A 23,285-nucleotide genomic window follows, 5' to 3' on the forward strand; every position below is an offset into this window, starting at 1 on the left:
GATAAAACTTACGAGGAATGAAGCTGAATCTTTTGCTGAGGAAATACTTAAATGAAATGTTGAAGGTATGGCTTGGCTTCTCTTGGACTGTATAGTAAAAGTGAGAAGAGAAAAATGACAAAGAAATTGCTAATCAAAAAAGAACATAGCCTTAGACGGGAGATAAAATATTTTCAAGAGAAAATATTTCTAAGTAATAATATATGGAGTCCCCAGTGAAAAAGCAGGGTGGGCACACATCATGAAGCCTTATTCATAAACATAGCATTCTTAATAAGTTTTTGAATTTTAAATATGAATGTCCAGACAAGGATCATAGACATCTGTGAAATGTCTCCAAGCTGAAAGACAGAAGTTCAAAACAACTGAACAAAGATGAGCCTCAAGGAGAGACAATTCAGGGAACCAACGAGAATTTAAAGAAATAATACCATCCACAGGATAAGAAAAAATTTTGATTCCACAAAATAACAATGCCAGTTTTTTAAAAAGGACCACTTTACACCATCTGGGATGGCTATAATCAAAGAACAGACAATAATGTGGGTTGGTGAAGAAGTACACAAATTGGAATAGCAATACATTGCTAGCGGCAGTATAAAATGGTATACTATTTTAGAAAACAGTATGGAAATTTCTCAAAAGGTAAAAGAGTTAGTATATGACGCAGCAGTTTCATTCCTAGATATATACCCAGGAAGAATGAAAACGTGTGTATCCACACAAAAAGTTACACATGAATGTTCATAGCATCATTTTTCTTACAGGCAAAAAGGGAAAACAACCTCAAATATCCATCAATTGATGAATGAATAAAATGCAATATATCCTAACAGTGGCACATTATTGGACAATAAAAAGAAATGAAGTACAGGTACATGCTAAAATATGGATGTACCTTGAAAACATGCTAAGTGAAACAAGCCAGTCACAAAGAACTGTTGTCCTAGTCTGTTTCCTTCTGCTATTACAGAGCATCACAGACTGGGTAATTTATTTTTAAAAAGTTCATTCACCAGTTGGGCGTGGTGGCTCACACCTGTAATCCCAGCACTTTGGGAGGCCAAGGTGGGTGGATCACGAGGTCAGGAGATCGAGACCATCCTGGCTAGCATGATGAAACCCTGTCTCTACTAAAAATACAAAAAAATTAGCCAGGCGTGGTGGTGGGCGCCTGTAGTCCCAGCTACCTGGGAGGCTGAGGCAGGAGAATGGAATGAACCCAGAAGGCGGAGCTTGCAGTGAGCTGAGATCACGCCACTGGACTCTAGCCTGGGCAACAGAGCAAGACTCCATCTCAAAAAAAAAAAACAAAAGTTTATTCTCCTATAGCTGAAAAAGTTTATTAAAAAGTTTGTTCATACATAGTTGCAGGGAGAATTGAGCACATCTATGCAACTCTACTGGGAAAGAACTCCTGTAAGCTTATCCCGTGTGCCTTTTTCTTTGTCTATATTAATGTTTCCTCTCACTTTAACTCCAACAAAACAAAGTTCCACTTTTTTTAACTGCAGAACTTTAAAAAGGTTGAGAATCTAAGAGCATGGTGTTGTTTCTGGTAAGGGAGGGCCATCTTACTGTATTATAGCACAGCAAAAGGATAGAAGGTGGAAATGAATACAAGAGACAGGAAAAGGGGGGTTGAACTGCTATGATAACTAACCTCCTCTGGCAATTATGGCATTAGTCATTTCATGAGAGTGGAGCCCCCAATTGCTTCCCAAAGACCCTACCTCTTAAAACCACCACAGTGGCAGCCAAGTTTCTGTAGTCATGGAAATGTAAAGAATGGGTCAGGAATGGGAAAAAAAGGACAATTGGAATAATAGAAGAAATAAAGCTAAACTCGAATTACGAAATTTTACTATTAGAGGTTGGAGAATATTAAAAAATGGAAGGCAAGAAATAAATAATACATGGACATTTTCTCAGAATAAAAGGTAATTATTCTCCTAACCCCCACCCCTATATACATATATTTTTTTCTTTGAAACAGGTCATTACTCTATTGCCCCGGTTGGAGTGTAGTAAGATTATAGCTGTCTCATCTCAAACTCCTGGGGTCAAATGATCTTCCTGCCTTAGCTTCCCAAGCAGCTAGGAGTACAGGTGTGTGCCACCATGCCTGGCTAATTTTTATATTTTTTATGTTTGTTTTTTCATAGAGGTGGGGTCTTACTGTGTTGTTCAGGCTGGTGTCAGATTCCTGGTCTCAAGCAGTCCTCCCACCTTGGCCTCCCAAAGTGCTGAGATTACACGCGTGAGCCACTGTACTTGGCTTAGATAATGATTCTTTACATTGAAAAAGATCCACCAAATTTCCAACACAATTTAGAATGACCCATGGTAGATGATCCAGCAAAATTTTTCCCTTTCGAGCAACTCTTAGCAACCCCAAACTAGCAACTGTAGCTTAGAGTGGCCAAAATCCAAACTTGATGCAGTGCCAGCATCCTTCCCAAAAACTTTCATTTTAGCTATTTTTCATTACAGTTAAAAATAAGAAGGGGATTGTATATTTAGCTTGCTTCTCATTTTACATTTTGTTGTATATTCAGTGAGCCAGCTCTACAGGAACTGGTTCTATGATTGTATATTTTACTAGTAACTTCTACCTACAGTAACTTACCGCAGTGCAGCTGTTGTTTTATACCATCGGTGACTTAGTAACCACCTGGCATCAGAGTTGACCCACCCTGTAATCCTTCCTTTTCTTAAACAGTGCTTTCCTCATGTTTCAGCTAGCAGGAGTTATTATAGCAAATCTCATTTGTAATGCTAGTTGGGTCAGAGTTTTCTTTAAGACTACCCTCAGGTGCAATGATTTGTGGGATAGACTCACTGGACTCGGAAGAACTGCTGTTCTCTTGGTTGCAGCTTATTAAAGTGAGAGAGAACATTACAATGAACAAAGGAAAAGGCACATGGGATAAGCTTACAGGAATTCTTTCCCAGTAGAGTTGCATGGATGCACTTAATTCTCCCCGCAACTATGTGTGACATCTCATGTGGTGAGTTGGCAACCAGGGAATCTCACTTGAGCCTTGTTGTCTAGGGTTTTTATTGGGGGTCAGTCGGGTATGCATGCAGTGCTTGTGTGACTGACCTTAACTATGTATACTCCATCCACCTAGAGTAAAAATGCATTCAACACAAATCACATAGTTATCATAAACTCTCTAATCAAACTGGTGCCATGTGACCCAAGGCTCTAGACATAGAAAAATGCTCATCAAGCAGAATATTCCAAGGGCTCAGAGCTTATTTTCAGGGAACTGACCAAGGGCAGTTCTGAAGACAGGCTTTAGTAATGTCAAGGTTTTTGCAATCTAGGCCTGCTGAGTTAACTCTTTACTGCACAATTGTCTTTTCACCTCCCTCCCTCCCTCTCTTCCTCTCTTCCTCTCTTCCTTCCGTCCTTGGCAGGGTTTTGCTCTGTCACTCAGGCTGCATTGCAGTGGCATCATCTCAGCTCATGTAGCCTTGACCTCAGGCTCAAGGGATTCTCCTACCTCAGCCTCCTGAGTACCTGGGACTATGGGTGTGCACCACCACATCTGGCTAAGTTTTGTATTTTTTTTGTAGAGATGGGATTTGCCATGTTTCCCAGGCTTGTGTGCACTCCTGGGCTCAAGTAATCTGCCTGCTTCAGCCTCCCAAAGCGCTGGAACTACAGGCATGAGCCACGGTGTCCGACTCCTTTTCACTTTCTCTGTGGTGTTTTGGAGAACTTAAGTTCCTAATTTGATTAACTCCAAACTCAAGTTTTCTATTAAGGTCTGAACTCAAAATCTAAGAACTGTTTGCCCCATTCAGGGTCACAAAGATTTTCTCCTATGTTTTCTGTTTAAAAGTTTTTAAGTTTTAGGTTTCAGTATTTAGGTTCATGATCCATTTTGAGTTAATGTTTATGTATATATAGTATGAGTTAGTGATATAGGGTCTTTTTTTTTTTCATTTGGATACTGACTGTTTCAGCGGTATTTGTTGAAGAAACTGTCTTTTCTTTTTTGAATTTCCTTTACGCTTTTGTTGAAAATTAGTGACTATATATGTGTGTATCTATTTCTGAACTCTATTTTTCTCTATTCTGTGCTTTGGATATTTCTGTTTTTTTGTTCTGTGTTTCTGTCTTTAAGCCAATACCACATTATCTTTTTTACTGAAGCTTCAAAATAAGTCTTGAAATTAAGTATTATGAATTCTCTAACTTTGTTGTTCTTTTCGAAATTGTTTCATACTTCCATTAACTTTTAGAATTGGTTTGTCATTTTGCCCCATAAAAAGCTGGAACTTTCATTGAAATTTCCCTGAATCTATAGGTTAATTTGTGGAAGATTGCTATCTTTAACATATTTAGTCTGAATGCAGATCCATTAGCACTGTATCATCTTTGTATTTATTTAGGTCCCCATTTATTTGGTATTTAAAAATTTTGTCTCACTGGTATTTTGCAGTTTTCAGCATACAGGTCTAGCACATCTTTCGTCAAATTCATCCTTTTAGTATTTCATAATTTTGACTATTAAAATGGTATTCTTTTAAATTTCAATTTTTGTTGTTGTTGAGACGGAGTCTCACTTTGTCACCCAGGCTGGAGTGCAGTGGTGCAATCTCGGCTCACTGCAAGCTCCACCTTCTGGGTTCACGCCATTCTCCTGCCTCAGCCTCCCGAGCAGCTGGGACTACAGGCGCCCGCCACCACGCCCAGCTAATTTTCTTTTGTATTTTTAGTAGAGACGGGGTTTCACCACGTTGGCCAGGATGGTCTCGATCTCCTGACCTTGTGATCTGCCCGCCTCGGCCTACCAAAGTGCTGGGATTACAGATGTGAGCCACCGTGCCTGGCCTTAAATTTCAATTTTTATTTATTACTAATAAATACAAATATAATTAATATTTATATATTGGTTTTATATCCTTGAGAAACTTTTATTCTATATATTTATTATCTGAGATCAAACACAATTTTACATATTTTTTCCCTTCTGTATGATTTTTATATCTTTTTGGGGGGGTTATTTTGTTGTCCTAGAACTTGTACTTCAGTAAAATATTGAATAGAAATAGTAAGAATGGACATCTTTTCCTTATTCCTGAGGTTATCAGAAAACATTTGCCCTTTCACCATTAAGTGTGATGTTAGCAGTAGGTTTTTCATAGATACTTTTAATCAGATTGCAGAAATTTTCTTCTGTTACAGTTTATGAAGTTTTATTTTATCCTCATACCCTCCCTCCCTTCCTCCCTTCCTCCCTTCCTCCCTTCCTTCCTTCCTTCCTTCCTTCCTTTCTTCCTTCCTTCCTTCCTTCCTTCCTTCCTGCTGTCCTTCTGTCCTTCCGTCCTTCTGTCTTTCCTTCCGTCGTTCCCACTCTGTCGCCCAGGCTGGAGTGCAGTGGCACGATCTCAGTTCACTGCAATCTCTGCCTCCTGGGTTCAAGCAATTCTTCTGCCTCAGCCTCCCGAGTAGCTTGGATTACAGGCACCTGTCACCACTTTGGGCTAATTTATGTATTTTTAGTAGAGACAGGGTTTCATGTTGTTGGCCAGGCTGGTCTTGAACTCCTAACCTCAGTCCTCGGGCTCCCAAAGTGCTGGGATTATAGGCATGAGCCACCGCCCCTGGCCTAAGTCTTTTATTTTAAAATCACAAATTAATATTGAATTTGGTTACTTACTCTTCTTGAATTTATTGAGGTTATTAAATGTTTTTCTCCTTTTTAAAATCTGTTGATATGGTGAATTACATTGATTGATTTTTAAAATTGATTTTTTTTTTTTTTTTTTTGGAGATGGAGTTTCGCTCTTGTTGTCCAGGCTGGAGTGCAATGGCATGATCTTGGCTCACTGCAATCTCCACCTCCCGATTCAACCGATTCTCCTGCCTCAGCCTCCCAAGTAGCTGGGATTACAGGCATGCTCCACCACACCTGGCTAATTTTATATTTTTAGTAGAGATGGGGTTTCTCCATGGTGGTCAGGCTGATCTCAAACTCCCAACTTCGGGTGATCTGCCTGCCTCAGCCTCCGAAAGTTGTGGGATTACAGGCATGACTCACTGCCCCCGGCCTTAAAATTGATTTTATCTGCTTGCTTAACTGCATATTCCTGTGATAAACTCCACTTTGCCATAGTATATTAATCTTTCTTACTTATTGCTGAATGTAATTTGCTGAAATTTTATGAGATTTTTGCTTCTGTGTTCATGAGGTATATTGGTCTGTGGTTTTCTTTTTTGTGATGTCTTTGTTAGGCTTTAATACCAGCCTCATGGAACAAATTAGGAAGTATTCTCTTCTCTTCTAAAGAGTTTGTATAGAATAGAAATTTTTTATTCCTGACATGTTTGTTTGAATTCTCAGATAAAACCATCTGGGCCTAAAATTTTCTCATAAACTGAATAAAAATTTAGAGATGAATAAAAATTTTCATCTGTGAAAATTTTTAATTAGAAATTTTGCAATTTTTAATTACAAATTCTGTTTCTCTGGAGCCAGTCAGATTTCTTATTTGTCTAAATGAGCTTTGGTAGCTTATGTCTCTCAAATAATTTATTTACCTGATTAGTGACAAGATTGTCCATAACGTTTCTCCATTATCATTTTAATGTTTGTAGTGACGTCACCTGTCTCATTTCTGATATTGGTGATTTATGTCCTCCTTCTCCCCACCCAGTAATTAATCTAATTTTATTGACCTCAAAAACCAATTTTCATTGCTTTTTCCTTATTTTTTATGTTGTACTGATTTAACTTCTTTGTTGTTATTATTTCCTCAACTTACTGTGGGTTTCATTTGCTCTTTTTTCATATTTCTTATGATAGAAGCTGAGGTTATTAATTTGTGAACTTTCTTTTCTTTTAAAATAGGCTTTTAGGCCAGGTGCAGTGGCTCACACCTGTAATCCCAGCACTTTGGGAGGCTGAGGTGGGCATATCACGAGGTCAGGAGATGGAGACCATCCTGGCCAATATAGGGAAACCATATCTCTACTAAAAATACAAAAATTAGCTGGGTGTGGTGGCACGCACCTGTAGTCCCAGCTACTTGGGAGGCTGAAGCCAGATAATCTCTTGAACCCGGGAGGCGGAGGTTGCAGTGAGCCAAGATAGTGCTGCTACACTGCAGCCTGGCAACAGAGCGAGATTCTGTCTCAAAAAAAAAAAATAGATTTTTAGTGGTCTGAATTCTCATCTGAGTACTGCTTTTGCTTCATCCCAGAAATCTTGATGTTGCATGTCATTTGTTTGGGGGATGAAAAAATAAAAGACAAATTTTGATGTTAATGTTTTTATTTCTACTCAGTTATAATAATTTCCTATTTTCCTATTGGTTGCTTCTTTGACCCATGGATTATTTAGAAGTACGTTTTTGGTATCCAAATGGTTGCAAAGTTTTCTAGATACCTTTCTATTATTTTTCAATTTAATGCCATTGTTAGACCATATTTAATATAATCAATATGGTTGCATTGAAAGATGTGTTATTGATTTATATTTTTGGGTGGGGAGGGAGGGTTGGGAGCAGAGGATCTTGCTCGATTGCCCAGGCTGGGTGCAGTGTTGATATCATAAATCACTGTAGCCTTGAACTCCTGGCCTCAAACAATCTTTTCACCTTAGCCTCCTAAAGTGATAGAATTACAGGAATGAGTTACCAGGCTTGGCCTTGATTTATCTTTCTTTTCATCCTACTGTTTTTCTGTTCCTGTTTTTTCCTTTTCCCACTTTCTTGGATTGTGTGTGGTGGTGTTGTTGATTGTGTGTGGTGGTGGTGGTGGTGTCGTCGTCGTCGTCGTCGTCGTCGTCGTCGTCTTTGTTGAGGCAGGGTCTTGCTCTGTTAACCAGGCTGGCATGTAGTGGTATGATCTCAGCTCATTGCAGCCTGCACCTCCTGGCCTCATGTGATCCTCCCGCCTCAGCCTTCCAAGTAGCTGGGACTACAGGCTTGTGGCATCATGCCTGGCTAATTTTTGTATTTATTTATAGAGACAGGGTTTTGCCATGTTGCCCAGGCTGGTGTCTAATTATCAGTATTGGCTTATTAGTTATTTCTTTTCTTTTTTTTTTTCATAGTTACTTTAGGGTTTGTAATATACACGTTGAACTTACCTGATTTATGTTTAAAAAGAGCTAATGGAAACCCTTGTGATCAGGAGAATGGAACACTAGTGCTTATTGTAATTCTCTTTAGTCTTCTTTGTTGTTCCTGAAATCCCTCAAGCATACTTTTGCCTCCTGGCCTTAGTACTTAACTATTCCCTTTCCCTGGAACATTCTTTTGCTAGAGAATAACACGATGTTTTCCTTTGTCTTCTTTCTCTATTTTTTTTTTTTTTTTTTTTTGAGTCAGAGTCTCACTCTGTCACCCAGGCTGGAGTATAGTGGTTCGATCTCGGCTCACTACAACCTCCGCCTCCCGGGTTGAAGCGATTTTCCTGCCTCAGCCTCACAAGTAGCTGGGACTACAGGCGCCCACCACCACTCCCGGCTGATTTTTGTATTTTTAGTAGAGACAGGGTTTCACCATCTTGGCCAGGCCAGTCTCGATCTCCTGACCTTGTGATCCACCCGCCTCGGCCTCTCAAAGTGCTGGGATTACAGGCTTGAGCCACTGCACCTGGCCTTTCTCTGTAACTTAAATGTTACCTGATCAGAGAAGTCTTCTCATATCATACTACCTAAAACGTCCATTTCTTGCTCTTCATGCCTTTACTTTTATTTTGATCTTTTTTTTTCTTTATGACACTTGACCATTGCTGGAGTAAATGTCTGAATTCCTCTTTGTTCTATTCACCTTTGCATCTCTCCCTCCTTCAGCAATGCCTAATAGTCAATGATTGATCACAAATTTGATTGAATGATTGATTGAATAAATATTGAATGAGTGAGTCATTTGTGTCTGTTTTGTACAGTCTCCTTAGAAAAGGTACCTGGGGCTGGGCACGGTGGCTCACACCTGTAATCCCAGCACTTTGGGAGGCTAAGGCAGGTGGATCACAAGCTCAGGAGTTTGAGTCCAGCCTGGCCAATATGGTGAAACCTAGTCTGTACTAAAAATACAAAAATTAGCTGGGCGTGGTGTGGCGCGCCTGTAATCCCAGCTACTCGGGAGGTTGAGGCAGGAGAATCATTTGAACCCGGGAGGCAGAGGTTGGTTGCAGTGAGCCAAGTTCACACCACTGCACTCCAGCCTGGGCGACAAAGCAAGGCTCCGTCTCAAAAAATAAAAATGAAAAAGAAAAGAAAAGGTACCTGGGCCAGGTGCGGTCGCTCACGCCTGTAATCCCAGCACTTTGGGAGGCTGAGGCGGGTGGATCATGAGGTCAGGAGATGGAGACTATCCTGGCTAACATGGTGAAACCCCGTCTCTACTAAAAACACAAAAAATTAGCCTGGCATGGTGGCGGGCGCCTGTAGTCCCAGCTACTGGAGGAGGCTGAGGCAGGAGAATGGCGTGAACCTGGGAGGCGGAGCTTGCAGTGAGCTGAGATGGCACTACTGCACTCCAGCCTGGGTGACAGAGCGAGACTCCGTCTCAAAAACAACAAAAAAAGAGAAAGTACCTAATCTCTGATTACTGAAAACACACCATTATCTTGCCTTTCAATATGAAATTAAAATTTACTGCTCAAAACCCCTTCTGATATTTTTGAATTTAACCGTAGAATACTACCACAAATTTAGTACCTACTGTATATTTACCTTTTCAAATGCTTTCTGCTAGGCTTTTTTACTACTGATGTCTGACTGGAAGTATCCTGGACCACTATGTAAATTTGACTGTTGTTCAGAAATAAAACTGTAAGATTAAAGACTAAGCAATTAATTTGAATTATTTTATTCTAGTTCCAAAAGCTGAGACAAGATCTTGAAATGGTACTGTCCACTATGGAGTCAAAGAATGAAAAGTTAAAGGAAGACTTAGAAAGGTATGTTTATGTTATAATTACTATTAATCATTCATATGTATTAAGTGGCCTTTAAAGTTTTATTTACATATTGCTTGTTTTGTTTTTCCATGTCAAAAGAGAACAACGGTGGTTGGATGAACAGCAACAGATAATGGAATCTCTTAATGTACTACACAGTGAATTGAAAAATAAGGTCGAAACATTTTCTGAATCAAGGTATTAATTTTGTGTTCTAGGTTTTTAAAATAGGAAAAGTATTTTATTTTTTGCGTTACATGAAACATAGATGAAGTTAATTTTACCAGGAATCAAGAGTCTTGGCCTAACTTTTGTTAACTATTAGCTATTATATGATATTTTATGAGTGACTTGACTGTACCTTTGGTTTCTCTACTTGTTATATACACAATATTATTTTCAAAAAGGTAGTTATTTGGTTTGAGCAAATGAAGTTTTAACAAAGTTTTCGATCAACTTCATGAATAACTAGTTACATGTGCATATGTGTTTTATCAGTTAAATGTTTCTCTTAATTTTTTGAATCTATTAGAATCTTTAATGAACTGAAAACTAAAATGCTTAATGTAAAAGAGTATAAGGAGAAACTCTTGAGTACCTTGGGCAAGTTTCTAGAAGACCATTTTCCTCTGCCTGATAGAAGTGTTAAAAAGAAAAAGGTAAGTTTTAGAGAAGACATTTATATAAATTATCATATTTGAAATTATTTTAGGTGGGTTTAGAAGCATATTTTCTTATTTAGTTCAAAGGTATGCACATGTATGGAAATATGCCATTATCACATTATATTTATTGAAACACTAGAAGCAACCTAATTATTCAATAAAATGGGATTAAGTATATGTATAGTTTTTTGGAGGGGGCAGGGGGACAGAGTCTCTGTCACTCAGGCTGGAGTTCAGTGGTATGATCTCAGCTCACTGCAACCTCTGCCTCCTGGGTTCAAGTGATTCTCGTGCCTTAGCTTTCAGAGTAGCTGGAACTACAGGTGTGCGCCACCACGCCCAGCTAATTTTTTGTATTTGTAGTAGAGAGGGGATTTCACCAAGTTGCCCAGGCTGGTCTTGAACTCCTGAGCTCAGGCAATCTGCCCACCTCGGCCTCCCAAGTGGGACGATTAGATGTTAGGATTACAGGTGTGAGCCACTGCACCCAGCCAGAGTATATTTTTTATATTATACCCATATGATGGGAGTAAGTCAACTTGTCATATAATGTATTGAACACCTTCAGAGAAGTTAATGAAATACAACTAATTGTTGAACAAATAAAACCCTGATGGTTAAATTGTTTGAATCTAATTTATGTTTAAAAAAATTGATAGTGCTAATGTCTGAGAGCTAGGATTGTAGGTGGTTTTTTTGCTTTTCACAATTTTTTCAATTTTCTGTGATGAGTATGTACAACTTTTTAAATCAAAAGAATGATGTTTAAAATTTGTTACAGATTATTGTAAGTTATTGACTATTTTAATAGTAGCTATAATGAAATAAACCTTTTCTGAAAAAGCGAATAAATATTTTATTGAGTGGCAGAAGATTGTGAACAGTTCTTATATATATACACATATGGTGTTAAGACTTTTTTGAAATTGGAGTAATCATTGAATAATAATATGTTTAGTTTAATCATTTTCAGTATAAAATCTTTCATGTCTTCTTAGGGAATGAAGTCTGTAAACTTCTTAGAAATCTCTTCATTAGGACTTATACTATGGACTTCTGTCTCCTCAGCCTCATTTCCCAACATTCATCCATCTCTTACGTGAATCCATTCAGCTGTGTCACCAGTTGACCTCTCACTTTTTTGTGGCTTACACATTGTTTTTTCTGCCTAGGTTAAAACCCTTCCAATCTGTTGAGGGTGGCAGATTCCTACTTAAGACAGTTCAAACATCTTTTGAGTGAAACATATGAAATTTAGGTGTTCTTTTATTTATTTATTTTTAATTTTTATTTATTTTTATTTTTGGGGACCGAGTCTTGCTCTGTCACCCAGGCTGGAGTGCAATGGCATGATCTCTGCTCACTGCAACCTCTGTCTCCCAGGTTCAGGCGATCAATTCTCCTATCCTAGCCTCCCGAGTAGCTGGGACTACAATTACATGCCACCACACCCAGCTAATTTTTTTTGTATTTTTAGTAGAGACAGGGTTTCACCGTGTTGTCAAGGCTGGTCTCAAACTCCTGACCTCAGTTGATCCTCCCGCCTCAGCCTCCCAAAGTGCTAGGATTACAGGCATGAGCCACCACACCTGACCTATTGATTGATTTTTTTAGAGACGAGGTCTTGCTATGTTGCCCAGGTTAGACTTGAACTCCTGGGTTGAAACTATCCTCCCGCCTCAGCCTCCACACAACAGGTACTGCAGATGTGAGCTGCTGAACCTGGCTCTAGGTGTCCTTTTATTAACACTTTTCAAATGATTTTGTTAGTGTTATTTATGTGTATCTCTCCCTTCACCCCCATGACCTGTGAGCTACTTGATGTGTTCAGTTCATCTTTGTATCTCTTCTATCTTGCATATCTTTTATATAGAGCCTTCTCAGTTCATATTTATTGAATGGATGTGACTATAATAAGAAAAGGAGAAAAAGTTCTGTTTGTTTTTGTTTTTACTATCTGTGTTCTTTTTACTCTTCCCTTTCTTATAATTGTTTATAGGCTTTACATTTGTTATGGACTGTGTCTTCCATTCTATTATTGTTTTTTACCTCTTATTTATTTGTAAAAGTATGACAGCCTTCTTTTGACCATTTCATTAAAGTCATGATTCCTTGCCTCTTTATGACCTTAATCTTGCAACAACTCACTGATATATTTTCTGGTCCCAATCTCCTCCATTTTTTTTCAACTTTTTTTGGTTGCTTTTGCTCCACTAATAGAACCGGAGGTTTGAGGCATCCTTAAAAGGAAGCTTGATTACCATGAGCCATTTTGGGGTCATTACGTCAGATTTGATAACCTCACTTCTTTTTTCCAAGATAATACTAATCCTAATCAGAAAGTTTTGAATTAGGATTAGTATTATCTTGGAACTTTCTAGAAGCTTCCTTTAGAGTCTGTCCTGTTGAACATTTTTAACAATAACTTAGGTAAAGAGATAGAATATATGGCTATCAAAGTTTACAAATGACGTGAAAGTAAGAGGGCTAGATAGTAAATATATTGGATGACGGAATAAAGACTTTATTTCTTAGCTAGTTAGGAACTAAGGCAAATGAAATAGGATGATGTTTAAGTAGAAATACAGAGGATATCTATGTTTAAAACATTATAGAATAAGGAAGACATATTTAGCTAGATATATGAAAAATACTTTGGCATTTTAGATGATAGTATTCTCAGAAGTCCACAAGGAAAAAAATAGACGTCTAAAAGCTAATACCATCTTAAATTTAATGTATAGAATTCTGGTCTCCGTAATTATGAAAGTGGGTGTTCTTTTTTTGTCTTCGGTAGTCAAATCACACCTAGATCATTGTGGGAGACTAGATGAAGGAAAACAAAAGACAAATTAGAGCACATTCAGAGAATAATCATGGTATTGAGAAGCCTCAAATTTGTGCCATATGAAAAATATTGAGGTGGGGTGTGGTGGCTCACACCTGTATTCCCAGCACTTTAGGAAACTAAGGTGGGAGGATTACTTGAAGCCAAAAGTTTGAGACCAGTTTGGACAACGTAGCAAGACCCTGCCTCTACAAAACAAACAAATTTAAACGAAAACATTACTGTGTCATGTGCTTGTAGTTCCAGCTACTCGGAAGGCTGAGGTGGGAAGATAGCTTGAGCCCAGGAAGTCAAGGCTGCAGTGAGCTATGGTGGCACCACTGCACTCCAGCCTGGGTGACAGAGTGAGACCCTGTCTCCAAAAAAAAGAAAAAAATAATGGAAGAAACAAATGGTGATTAATGTGAAAAAGAGAAGACTTGGGCCTTATAATAGCAGTCTTCAAATATTTGAGGAACTCTTGGATAGAATTGGAGTGAGATTTGTTCTCTGTCATTCCAAGGAAGAAACAACTAATGAGTTAACATGACAAACTGTCAAGAGCTATAGAAAGATGATTAAGCCTCTCATAAGAGCAAGTTTCCTGTACTGAAACTGCATAAATGTACTCTAGAATGTCATTTGGGGAGTTTTTATTGGGGGATTTAAATACTAAATTTTTTATATGATTATATATAATGTGTATATCTATTATATGTTTATGGATAGTTTTAATTGTATCTTCCAGTTACTATAAAAGTTTTCACTATCTTAGAAGATATTTCCGCTGCATTTTTATGAATCTGACTTAAATACAATAACATTTACTTTCAGAATTTTTTGTCACTTAATTATGAATATTTGATTTTAGTTACTTTATACCATTACAATTAAAAAATACTAATTTTAAAACTCTTGGCCAAGCATGGTGGCTCATGCCTGTAATCCCAGCATTTTGGGAGGCCAATGTGGGCAGATCACCTGAGGTCAGGAGCTCCAGACTAGCCTGGCCAAGATGGTGAAACCTCGTATCTACTAAAAATACAAAAATTAGCCAGGCGTGGTGGTGGGAGCGCCTGTAATCCTACCTACTCGGGAGGCTGAGGCAAGAGAATTACTGGAACCCGGGAGGCGGAGGTTGCAGTGGACCGAGATTGGCCATTGCACTCCAGCCTGGGCGCCAAGAGCGAAACTCTCTCAAAAATAAAATAAAAGTCTTGTAAAAACAGTCCAATATTTCACCATTGGCAGAACTGAAGTGGTAATTGTTTGTTATTCACATTTCTCTTGAAGAAAAACATTCAAGAATCAACTGTACAGCTGATAACACTGCATGAAATGTTAGAGGTAAGTGTTTTGTGTACTTTGTCTTGTCTTGAAGCTGTCTCTTAATTAGTTATTTGTGAACAATTATACTCAGACTTGAAAAACAAGAAATAATTCTTAAAGTATTCATCATTCTTTATTAAATATATTTGTAATAATGTATCTTTGGTATAAAATTAGTTTCTGTTCCCTGTATAGTACTGAGAGGAATATTGTTATTTTTAAAATAATGTTAATTTAAGGTCTATCTCTTAATCATATTCCCAAGATTTATTACAGGTAAAGTTTTTATCTAGGTATGAGCTGACAGGGTGAAAAAAAATTTTTAATGATGTCATCTAATATTTACATAGTAAAATTCTATGCTGTTACATTGACTCTTTAATTGGTAGCTCTGTACTCTGTATAAAATACATAATGAACTTAAAGATTCCTTCCACAAAGTTGTAGGAATTGTACAATTTAAAAAAAAATAACATCAGTCTCTTTTCTTGTAATGTAAGTACTGAGTTTTCCAACTTTCTCTGACTTGACATATACCTTGTTTTATAAATATCTTCGACCTTTTCAAAAATGTTTTTGAACCTCAACCATATTATGAATTATTTTAAATACTTTGGAAGATCTTGATATGACAATTCATGACAAATTGGGCAGAAAGGAAAATGAAATAGTGTATGAAGAACAGGGTATTTACCAATTAGTGTACCCCCTTTTAAAATCATTGGTAAATTTTGAAGAAAGAGTGATTTCAGAAAATGTGTTTCATTTAACTTAATGAACTAGGTGTTAAAGTCTCTTTTTGCCCAGCTGACAAGTTTTGGTTCCTCAGGATTTAATACAGAATATTATTGCTTTGAAAAGCAAAATACAAATATATATTAGATTTGTAATTAGAATATTTTAACATATTTCTAGCTACTCTAGTTTATGCTGAAACTAAATTGTCTATAGTTTCTCATGGATAACTTAACTTTTTTTTTTTTAATGAAAATTGTCAGTCATGGAAATACTGAAAGGTATTACATGTATAATTTTTAAGTAGTGTACATAGTATGTACCATATGTGTTAGGCCATTCTTGTATTGCTGTAAAGAAATACCTGAGACTGTATAATTTATAAAGAAAAGGAGTTTAATTGGCTCATGGTTTGCAGGCTGTACAAACATGACACTGGCATCTGCTCAGCTTCTAGGGAGGCCTAAGGGAGCTTTTACTCATAGCAGAAGGTGAATCAGGAGCAGACAGTTTACATGGCCGGAGTGGGAAAGCAAGAGGGAGGGGGAAAGGTACCACACACACTTCTAAGGAACCAGATCTTGCAAGAACTCACTGTCATGAGGACAGCACCAAGGGGATATGCTAAAGCATTCACGAGAAATTCACCCTGATGATCCAATCACCTCCCACCAGGCCCCACCTCCAACACTGGGGATTACATTTCAATATGAGATTTGGCAGGGGATACACCTAAACTATATCAGCATATAAAACTTAGCATTAGAATCCTAAGTTTGTCTCCAAGGCTCATATTGTCAGTGATAAAGGAACTAATATTAAAACTGCAGTTAGGTTAAAAATAATATGATTAAAATTAGAAATGCAAAATAGGAAAGATTTGTACTAAAATAAGCCATTTGTACTAAAATAAGCCATTGCTCTAAAAATACAATTAATATTTAGTTCTATATCATGGTACTCAAAAAAAATGAGGCCAAAGCTTTTTTCCTCCCATGGGATGTGGGACATGAAATAATTAATGATAGTTGAAAATTTTATTTCAAGAAATAAAGTATTACAGGCCGGGCGCGGTGGCTCAAGCCTGTAATCCCAGCACTTTGGGAGGCCGAGATGGGCGGATCATGAGGTCAGGAGATCGAGACCATCCTGGCTAATACGGTGAAATCCCGTCTCTACTAAAAAATACAAAAAACTAGCCGGGCGAAGTGGCGGGTGCCTGTAGTCCCAGCTACTCGGGAGGCTGAGGCAGGAGAATGGCGTGAACCCGAGAGGAGGAGCTTGCAGTGAGCTGAGATCCGGCCACTGCACTCCAGCCTGGGTGACAGAGCAAGACTCCGTCTCAAAAAAAAAAAAAAAGAAATAAGGTATTACAAAATTTTATTGAGATTAGAGCTTGATGGATTAATTTGATTTATTTCTATGGCACTTTGTAATTGTATAAATTATGCCTTTTCTTTTCCATGTTCCTTAAAATAATAGCATCTTTCAGTTAAAAATTTGGCCTGACAAATTTCTGAGATGCGGAGGTAATTTTGAAATATGGAGTCTAATCCAAGATCCACCACTGATTATGTGCCCCTAAGGAATCCCTTAACTCTTCTGAGTTCTAGTTTTGTAATTTGTGAAGGCACTGGAAGATAGCTGAGGAGGCAAAATAATAATTGATCTACATTTAGCGTTTTTCACTGTATTTCATAACATTAGTATTCAAACAATTGTAAATACTTCTTTCTTCAGAAGACTTTTACATTAGCAGTGGATTTGGGAAAGACAGCTGATTCTCACTTCACATTAGCAAGCTTTCCCAAGCTTGTTTGATCACAGAACTCTGTTTTTCAGGAACTAAGAACATCTTCAGGGAGACTAATTCTATGGAATGCAGTTTGGAAAATGCTAGCCTATATAATTTAATACAAATAATAAAAATTCAATTTGTGGTTGTAATTCCACAATATCCTTAATGCAGATCAGGGATACTCAGGATGAAGCTGAAGGAAGCGATGGTGATAAAATTGAATCTTGTAAATATTTATCGGAAGAATAGGTGTTTTGTGGAGGACAGGACCAGTGATTTTTCCCTCAAATATTAAGACACACTTGCTCACTTTCTTTTTAACTTTTTTGTGTTTTTTGTGAAATATTAATTTTTTAAGATTTTTGTCTTTATCCTAAAGAAGATATTAATCCCAAGAGAAGTGGGAGAATTGTAAATTCTTTCTTACCAATTTTTAGGAAATGTTTTTCTAAATTAAAGATGCAAAACTTCACTTTAAAGTTTTTTTCATTAGCTAATACCCGTAGTCCTTTCAAAAAGGAAATTCAAATTTGTAGATTAAAAGTATTAAAACAGTTGTTGAAAAAGAAAAGAGGTCAATATTCTTTGACAAAAAACTTTATTATAGCTGTATTGACTTTTTCCCAAGTAAAGTATATTTTGAATGATATTTTCTCCTAGATTCTTATAAATAGATTATTTGATGTTCCACATGATCCATATGTCAAAATTAATGATTCCTTTTGGCCACCTTATGTTGAGCTGCTGCTGCGTAATGGAATTGCCTTGAGACATCCAGAAGATCCAACTCGAATAAGATTAGAAGCTTTCCATCAGTAAAAGGATGTTTTCTTTTTTCACACAGTAAAAAAATCTTATCATTCAAGGATATTGGAACCACAGGACTATTTGGATAAAAAACATTGTTTGCAAATTAATGCACATAGTCCATCTTCCTTTTATCGCTAAATGGCATGTGCTGCCATCTATTATTCATTTTTAAATGATCCTTTCTTCAGTCAGTGCTTTGGTGTTTTAAACTATATGGAGAAGAATGCAGGTAGATAATATTCTAGGCATAAAACATTTAATATACCTTACCTCATGCAATATTCTTTGGAAAATTCTTTGTTGATTTATTATATTGCTAATATAATGTTTTCTTAAAATGTATAACAATATCTTTCATGCATTTTGAGTTCCAATTGGTGCTTCTTTATATTTAGAAATTATAATGGGAAGGTCATTTAATTTGCGGATGATTTTAAAATTGAGGTAATATCTGATGTAGAAGCTGGCATAATTTAAAAGTATTTAGCAAATTGTTTCATATGTACTGCCTTATTTCTAGCTTTGTTTAAAATTGGAATATGAAAAACTGATGGATAAAGCTAGCATAAAATTGATATTTTAGTTTGTATTATTCATATACCATGTAACCTTATATATTAATCTACTCTTGATTCTGCTAATTATTACCAACAAAATTGTATTCATGACATTTTATTAATCCTCTATGAATTTTCTTTAAATAAAATTATTTCTAAAAATCTCTAGCAATTGGTGATGTGGGATATTTTTATAAGTAGCAAATACTTTTTAAAGCTGGATAAATTAAGATATAGGACTCATTTAGTATTGCATACAAGCTAAACTAGAGAATCCTAAATCCATTAATATCATTAGTTTTCTAAGAGAAATTTGTTACTTTTTTACTTGAAAGTGCTTCCTACTGTATATTATCCAAGTTCCTTGCTTACCTTAATTGCTTCTTATTTTCTAAAGTAAACAAATAATATTTGAAGTATACCAATCCCTCTGTAGAAAATACAAATACTATTATATTTTAGGGAATGTAACTCTTTTAGGGGAAGATGATACATAAAGTACCTCCTAGAATACTCGAGTTGGATATTGAAGGGGTGAGCAACTTTTTACTCTTTGAAGTAACTGGAGAGGGAAGAAATGGCAGTGTAGGTCTGACAAGAATTCTTCAGAGCAGGTGGTACTGTTGTCCATGAATTACTAGCAAAACACTTTTGGTGTTTGCTAATGAAAACATTAAAAATATGTAAATCGAGCCAGACATGGTGGCTCACGCCTGTAATGCTAGCACTTTCGGGGGCCGAGGTGGGTGGATCACTTGAGGTCAGGAGTTCGAGACCAGCCAGGCCAACATGGTGAAACCCTGTCTTTACTAAAAATACCAAAAATTAGCTGGGTGTGGTGGTGCACACCTGTAATTCCAGCTACTTGAAGGCTGAGGCAGGAGAATCGCTTGAACCTGGGAGGCAGAGGTTGCAGTGAGCCAAGATTGCGCCGCTGCACTCCAGCCTAGGCGACAAGAGCAAAACTCCGTCTCAAAAGAAAAAAAAAAAAAGCAATCCTTATGCTTGCAGTGTCTACCAATAGACCACATTTTTCTAAAAGTTTATATGGGGTATGTCAGTAGGCTACCAACTGCTAAATGTAGTGGTATCAAATACTTTATTGCATTTTATGACATGCTGACTCAAAAATTAGTAAGTGAAAAGTTGCTAATGGCTTATTTTTAATATTCTTAATACTTTTCCTAGATTATTGTTTATCCTACAACTTTGTTTTGATGGAATCTTGCCTTTTTTTTTTTTAGCTTGTAGAGATGTAAAATTTTTAATTTATTTTTTATTATACAAGAAATAAATGCAGATATTACAGATAAAAGTGAAATGTCCTTTGATATTTCCTATCTAGGTCGTCCTCTCTGCCTTGGGGTAACCACTATTTGATACATGCTGTTATTTTTCATGTTACATAATTATTCTCTTCTATCATTTGACTGTGTCCAGAAGTTTATCCATTTTAATCTTGTTTTGCAACAATCAGAGAGCCAGTTCACATGATGGTAGATTGTTACATATCTGTTTAATCCTGGTAAGAGAGCAGAGACAATGGAATTGTACAGGATGCTAGATTAAACTTAGAGAAGGCAGAAAAGTGGAAGACAAGAACAAAAGAAGAGCAATTAATAGAAAACATTAACAGATATAGTAATTTATATCAATCAGTTTAAATGTGAGTTGTCTAAATACACAAATACACAGATACTGTCACAGAAGATTAAAAAACAAGACTAAACAAGAAATCCACTTTAAATACAAAGATGGAGAAAGATACATCACGTGTTAATGGACTGAATGTTCATGTTCCCCCTGTCCCCAAATTTGTATGTTGAAGCCCTAACCCCCAGTGTGATAGTATTTGGAGATAGGGATCTTGGAAGATAATTAAGGTTAGGTGGCACCATGACTAACATGAAGTTAGTGTCCTTATAAGAAGGGACACAGAGAGCTTGCTCTCTTTGCCATGTGAAGATACGACTAGAAGGTAGCTGTCTACAAATGAGAAAGCCTTCCCCAGAAATTGTGATGACACCCTGATCCCAGACTTCCAGTCTTCAGAAATTTGAGAAAAAGAAAATTTATGTTGTTTAAGTCACCTAGTGTATGGTATTTTGTTAGGGTAGCCTAGATAGACTAACATATCAAACTACACTCATGAAAAGAAAGCTGGAGTAGCTATATTAATTTCATACAAAGCTGACTTCAGAACAAGGAAAATGATCAAGCAACATATGGTGATAAAGGGGTAATTAACTTTTAATAAAAGACACCGTAGAATGTATGTCTTTAACTACAAGGGAATTAAATTAGAAAATACCTGGAAAATCCCAAAATACTTGTAGATTAAGGAGCACACTTTTAAACACATAGGTCAAAGAAGTCTCAAGAGAAAATATATTTTGAAATAAATGAAAATACAAATTACCAAAATTTGTGAGATGCGATGGGGCGCGGTGGATCATGCCTGTAATCCCAGCACTTTGGGAGGCCGAGGCGGGTGGATCATGAGGTCAGGAGATTGAGACCATCCTGGCTAACACGATGAAACTTCATGTCTACTAAAAATACAAAAAATTAGCTGGGCATGGTGGCGGGCACCTGTAGTCCCAGCTACTTGGGAGGCAGAGGCAGGAGAATGGCATGAACCTGGAATGTGGAGCATCCAGTGAGCGGAGATGGCACCACTGCACTCCAGCCTGGGGAACAGAGCGAGACTTTGTCTCAAAAAAAAAAAAAAAAAAAAAAAAAAAAAAAAAAAAAAAAATTGTGAGATGCAGCAAAAGCAGTGGCTAGAGGGAAATTTATAGTATTGAATGCATATATTGGAAAACGTTAAAGATCTAAAATCAATTACTACTTTAGGATATTAGAAAAAGAGCAAATTAAATGCAAAGTAAGCAGAAGAAATAGTAGAGTAGAAATCAATAAAATTGAAACAAAAACAATAGAGAAATTCAGTGAAACAAATGAAATTCAATGAAAAGTTAAAATTTATAAAACTTCCTGCCATAACAAAAGAAAAAACAAAAATTACTAAAATCTGAAATGAAAAGAGGTGCCGTTATTATTACTCTTCTTCTGAACATTAGAACATTAGAAGGATAATAAAGGAATGTTATGAGCAATTCTGAGTGCACAAATTTGATAACAGATGAAATGGACCAATTTTGTGAAAGACACAACCTACCAAAACTCACACAAGGAGAAATAACTGCCTTGCATAAACTTATAAAATAAATTGAATCAATTATGAGCTTCCAAAACAAAGCACTGGCTTCACTCATGAATTCTACCATTCAAGGAGAAAGTGATGCCAGTTTTATACAGCCTATTCTAGAAAATAGAAGCAGAGGAAATGTTTTAACACATTCTGTGAGGCCAGGTGTGGTGACTCATGCCTGTAATCCCAGCATTTTGGGAGGCTGAGGCGGGTGGATCATGATGCCAGGAGTTTGAGACCAGCCTGACCAATACGGTGAAACCCCATCTCTACTAAAAATACAAAAAAAAAAAAAAATTAGCCAGGCATTGTGGCGCGTGCCTGTAATCCCAGCTACTCGAGAGACTTAGGCAAAAGAATCACTTGAACCTGGGAGGGGGAGGATGCAGTGAGCTGAGATTGCGCCACTGCACTTCAATTCAGCCTGCGTGACAAAGTAAAACTTTGTCTCAAAACAACAACAACAACAACAACAACAAAAGCATGTGAGGCCAGAATTACCCTGATAACAAAATTAGGTAAAGTTGTTACAAAAAAGGACTACAGACCAGTATCTCTCATGAACATAGCTGTAAAAATTCTCAACAGAGTATTAGCAGATCTGCCGGGCATGGTGGCTCATGCCTGTAATCCCAGCACTTTGGGAGGCCAAGGTGGGTAGATCACCTGAGGTCAGGAGTTTGAGACCAGCCTGACCAACGTGGAGAAACCTTGTCTCTACTAAAAACACAAAATCTGCTGGGCATGGTGGAACATGCTGAGGCTGGAGGCTGAGGCAGGAGAATCGCTTGAACCTGGGAGGAGGATGTTGCGTTGAGCCGAGATCACACCATTGCACTCCAGCCTGGGCAACAAGAGCGAAACTGTCTCAAAAAACAAACAAAGAATATTAGCAAATCTAACGCAACAATATATAACAAAAAACTATACACCACAGTCAAGTGGCATTTATTTCAGGTATGCAAGGCTGATTCAACAAATCAGTTTATACAATCCATTACATTATCACACTAAAGGAGAAAAGTCATGATCATATCAACAGAGGCAGAAAAGCCATTTGACAAAAAAGCCAACACCTATCTGTGATAAAAACAAAGCTCTCAGCCAACTAGGAATATAAGAAAACCCTTAACTTCATAAAGAATATCTACAAAAAACCTACAGCTAACATACTTAATGGTGGGACATCAGATGCTTTCCCTTGAAGAACGGAAACAAGGCAAGTAGATTACATCATTCCTATTTAATGTTGCTCTGGAAGTTCTTGCTAATGCAATAAGACAAAATTCCTATGTCTCAACGAAAAATAATTTGGAACTAAAACCTGAATATAGCAAGTTTACAGAGAATGTATGGTTCATACACATTCAGTTACTTTCTTGTATATACCAGGGATGAACATTTGGAATTAGAAATTTA

The 23,285-nt window shown here is 37.1% G+C and overlaps 1 protein-coding gene across 2 annotated transcripts in view; it reads left to right on the top strand.

Annotated features, from left to right (window-relative positions):
* The window catches only part of CENPK (centromere protein K), a 49,418-nt gene extending 30,598 nt beyond the window's left edge, over positions 1-18,820 (top strand). For both annotated transcript variants that reach the window (XM_011966759.1, XM_011966760.1), the window contains exons 7-11: positions 9,849-9,931; positions 10,031-10,129; positions 10,464-10,590; positions 14,717-14,770; positions 17,946-18,820. In XM_011966759.1, coding sequence (XP_011822149.1) covers positions 9,849-9,931; positions 10,031-10,129; positions 10,464-10,590; positions 14,717-14,770; positions 17,946-18,104 — 522 coding nt within the window. In that variant the 3' untranslated portion in view covers positions 18,105-18,820. The remainder of the gene's footprint in view (positions 1-9,848; positions 9,932-10,030; positions 10,130-10,463; positions 10,591-14,716; positions 14,771-17,945) is intronic.
* The last annotated feature ends 4,465 nt before the right edge of the window (positions 18,821-23,285 follow it).

This window comes from Mandrillus leucophaeus, unplaced genomic scaffold (genome assembly GCF_000951045.1).
Source record: "Mandrillus leucophaeus isolate KB7577 unplaced genomic scaffold, Mleu.le_1.0 Scaffold771, whole genome shotgun sequence".
In the NCBI taxonomy this organism is placed as follows: domain Eukaryota; kingdom Metazoa; phylum Chordata; class Mammalia; order Primates; family Cercopithecidae; genus Mandrillus; species Mandrillus leucophaeus.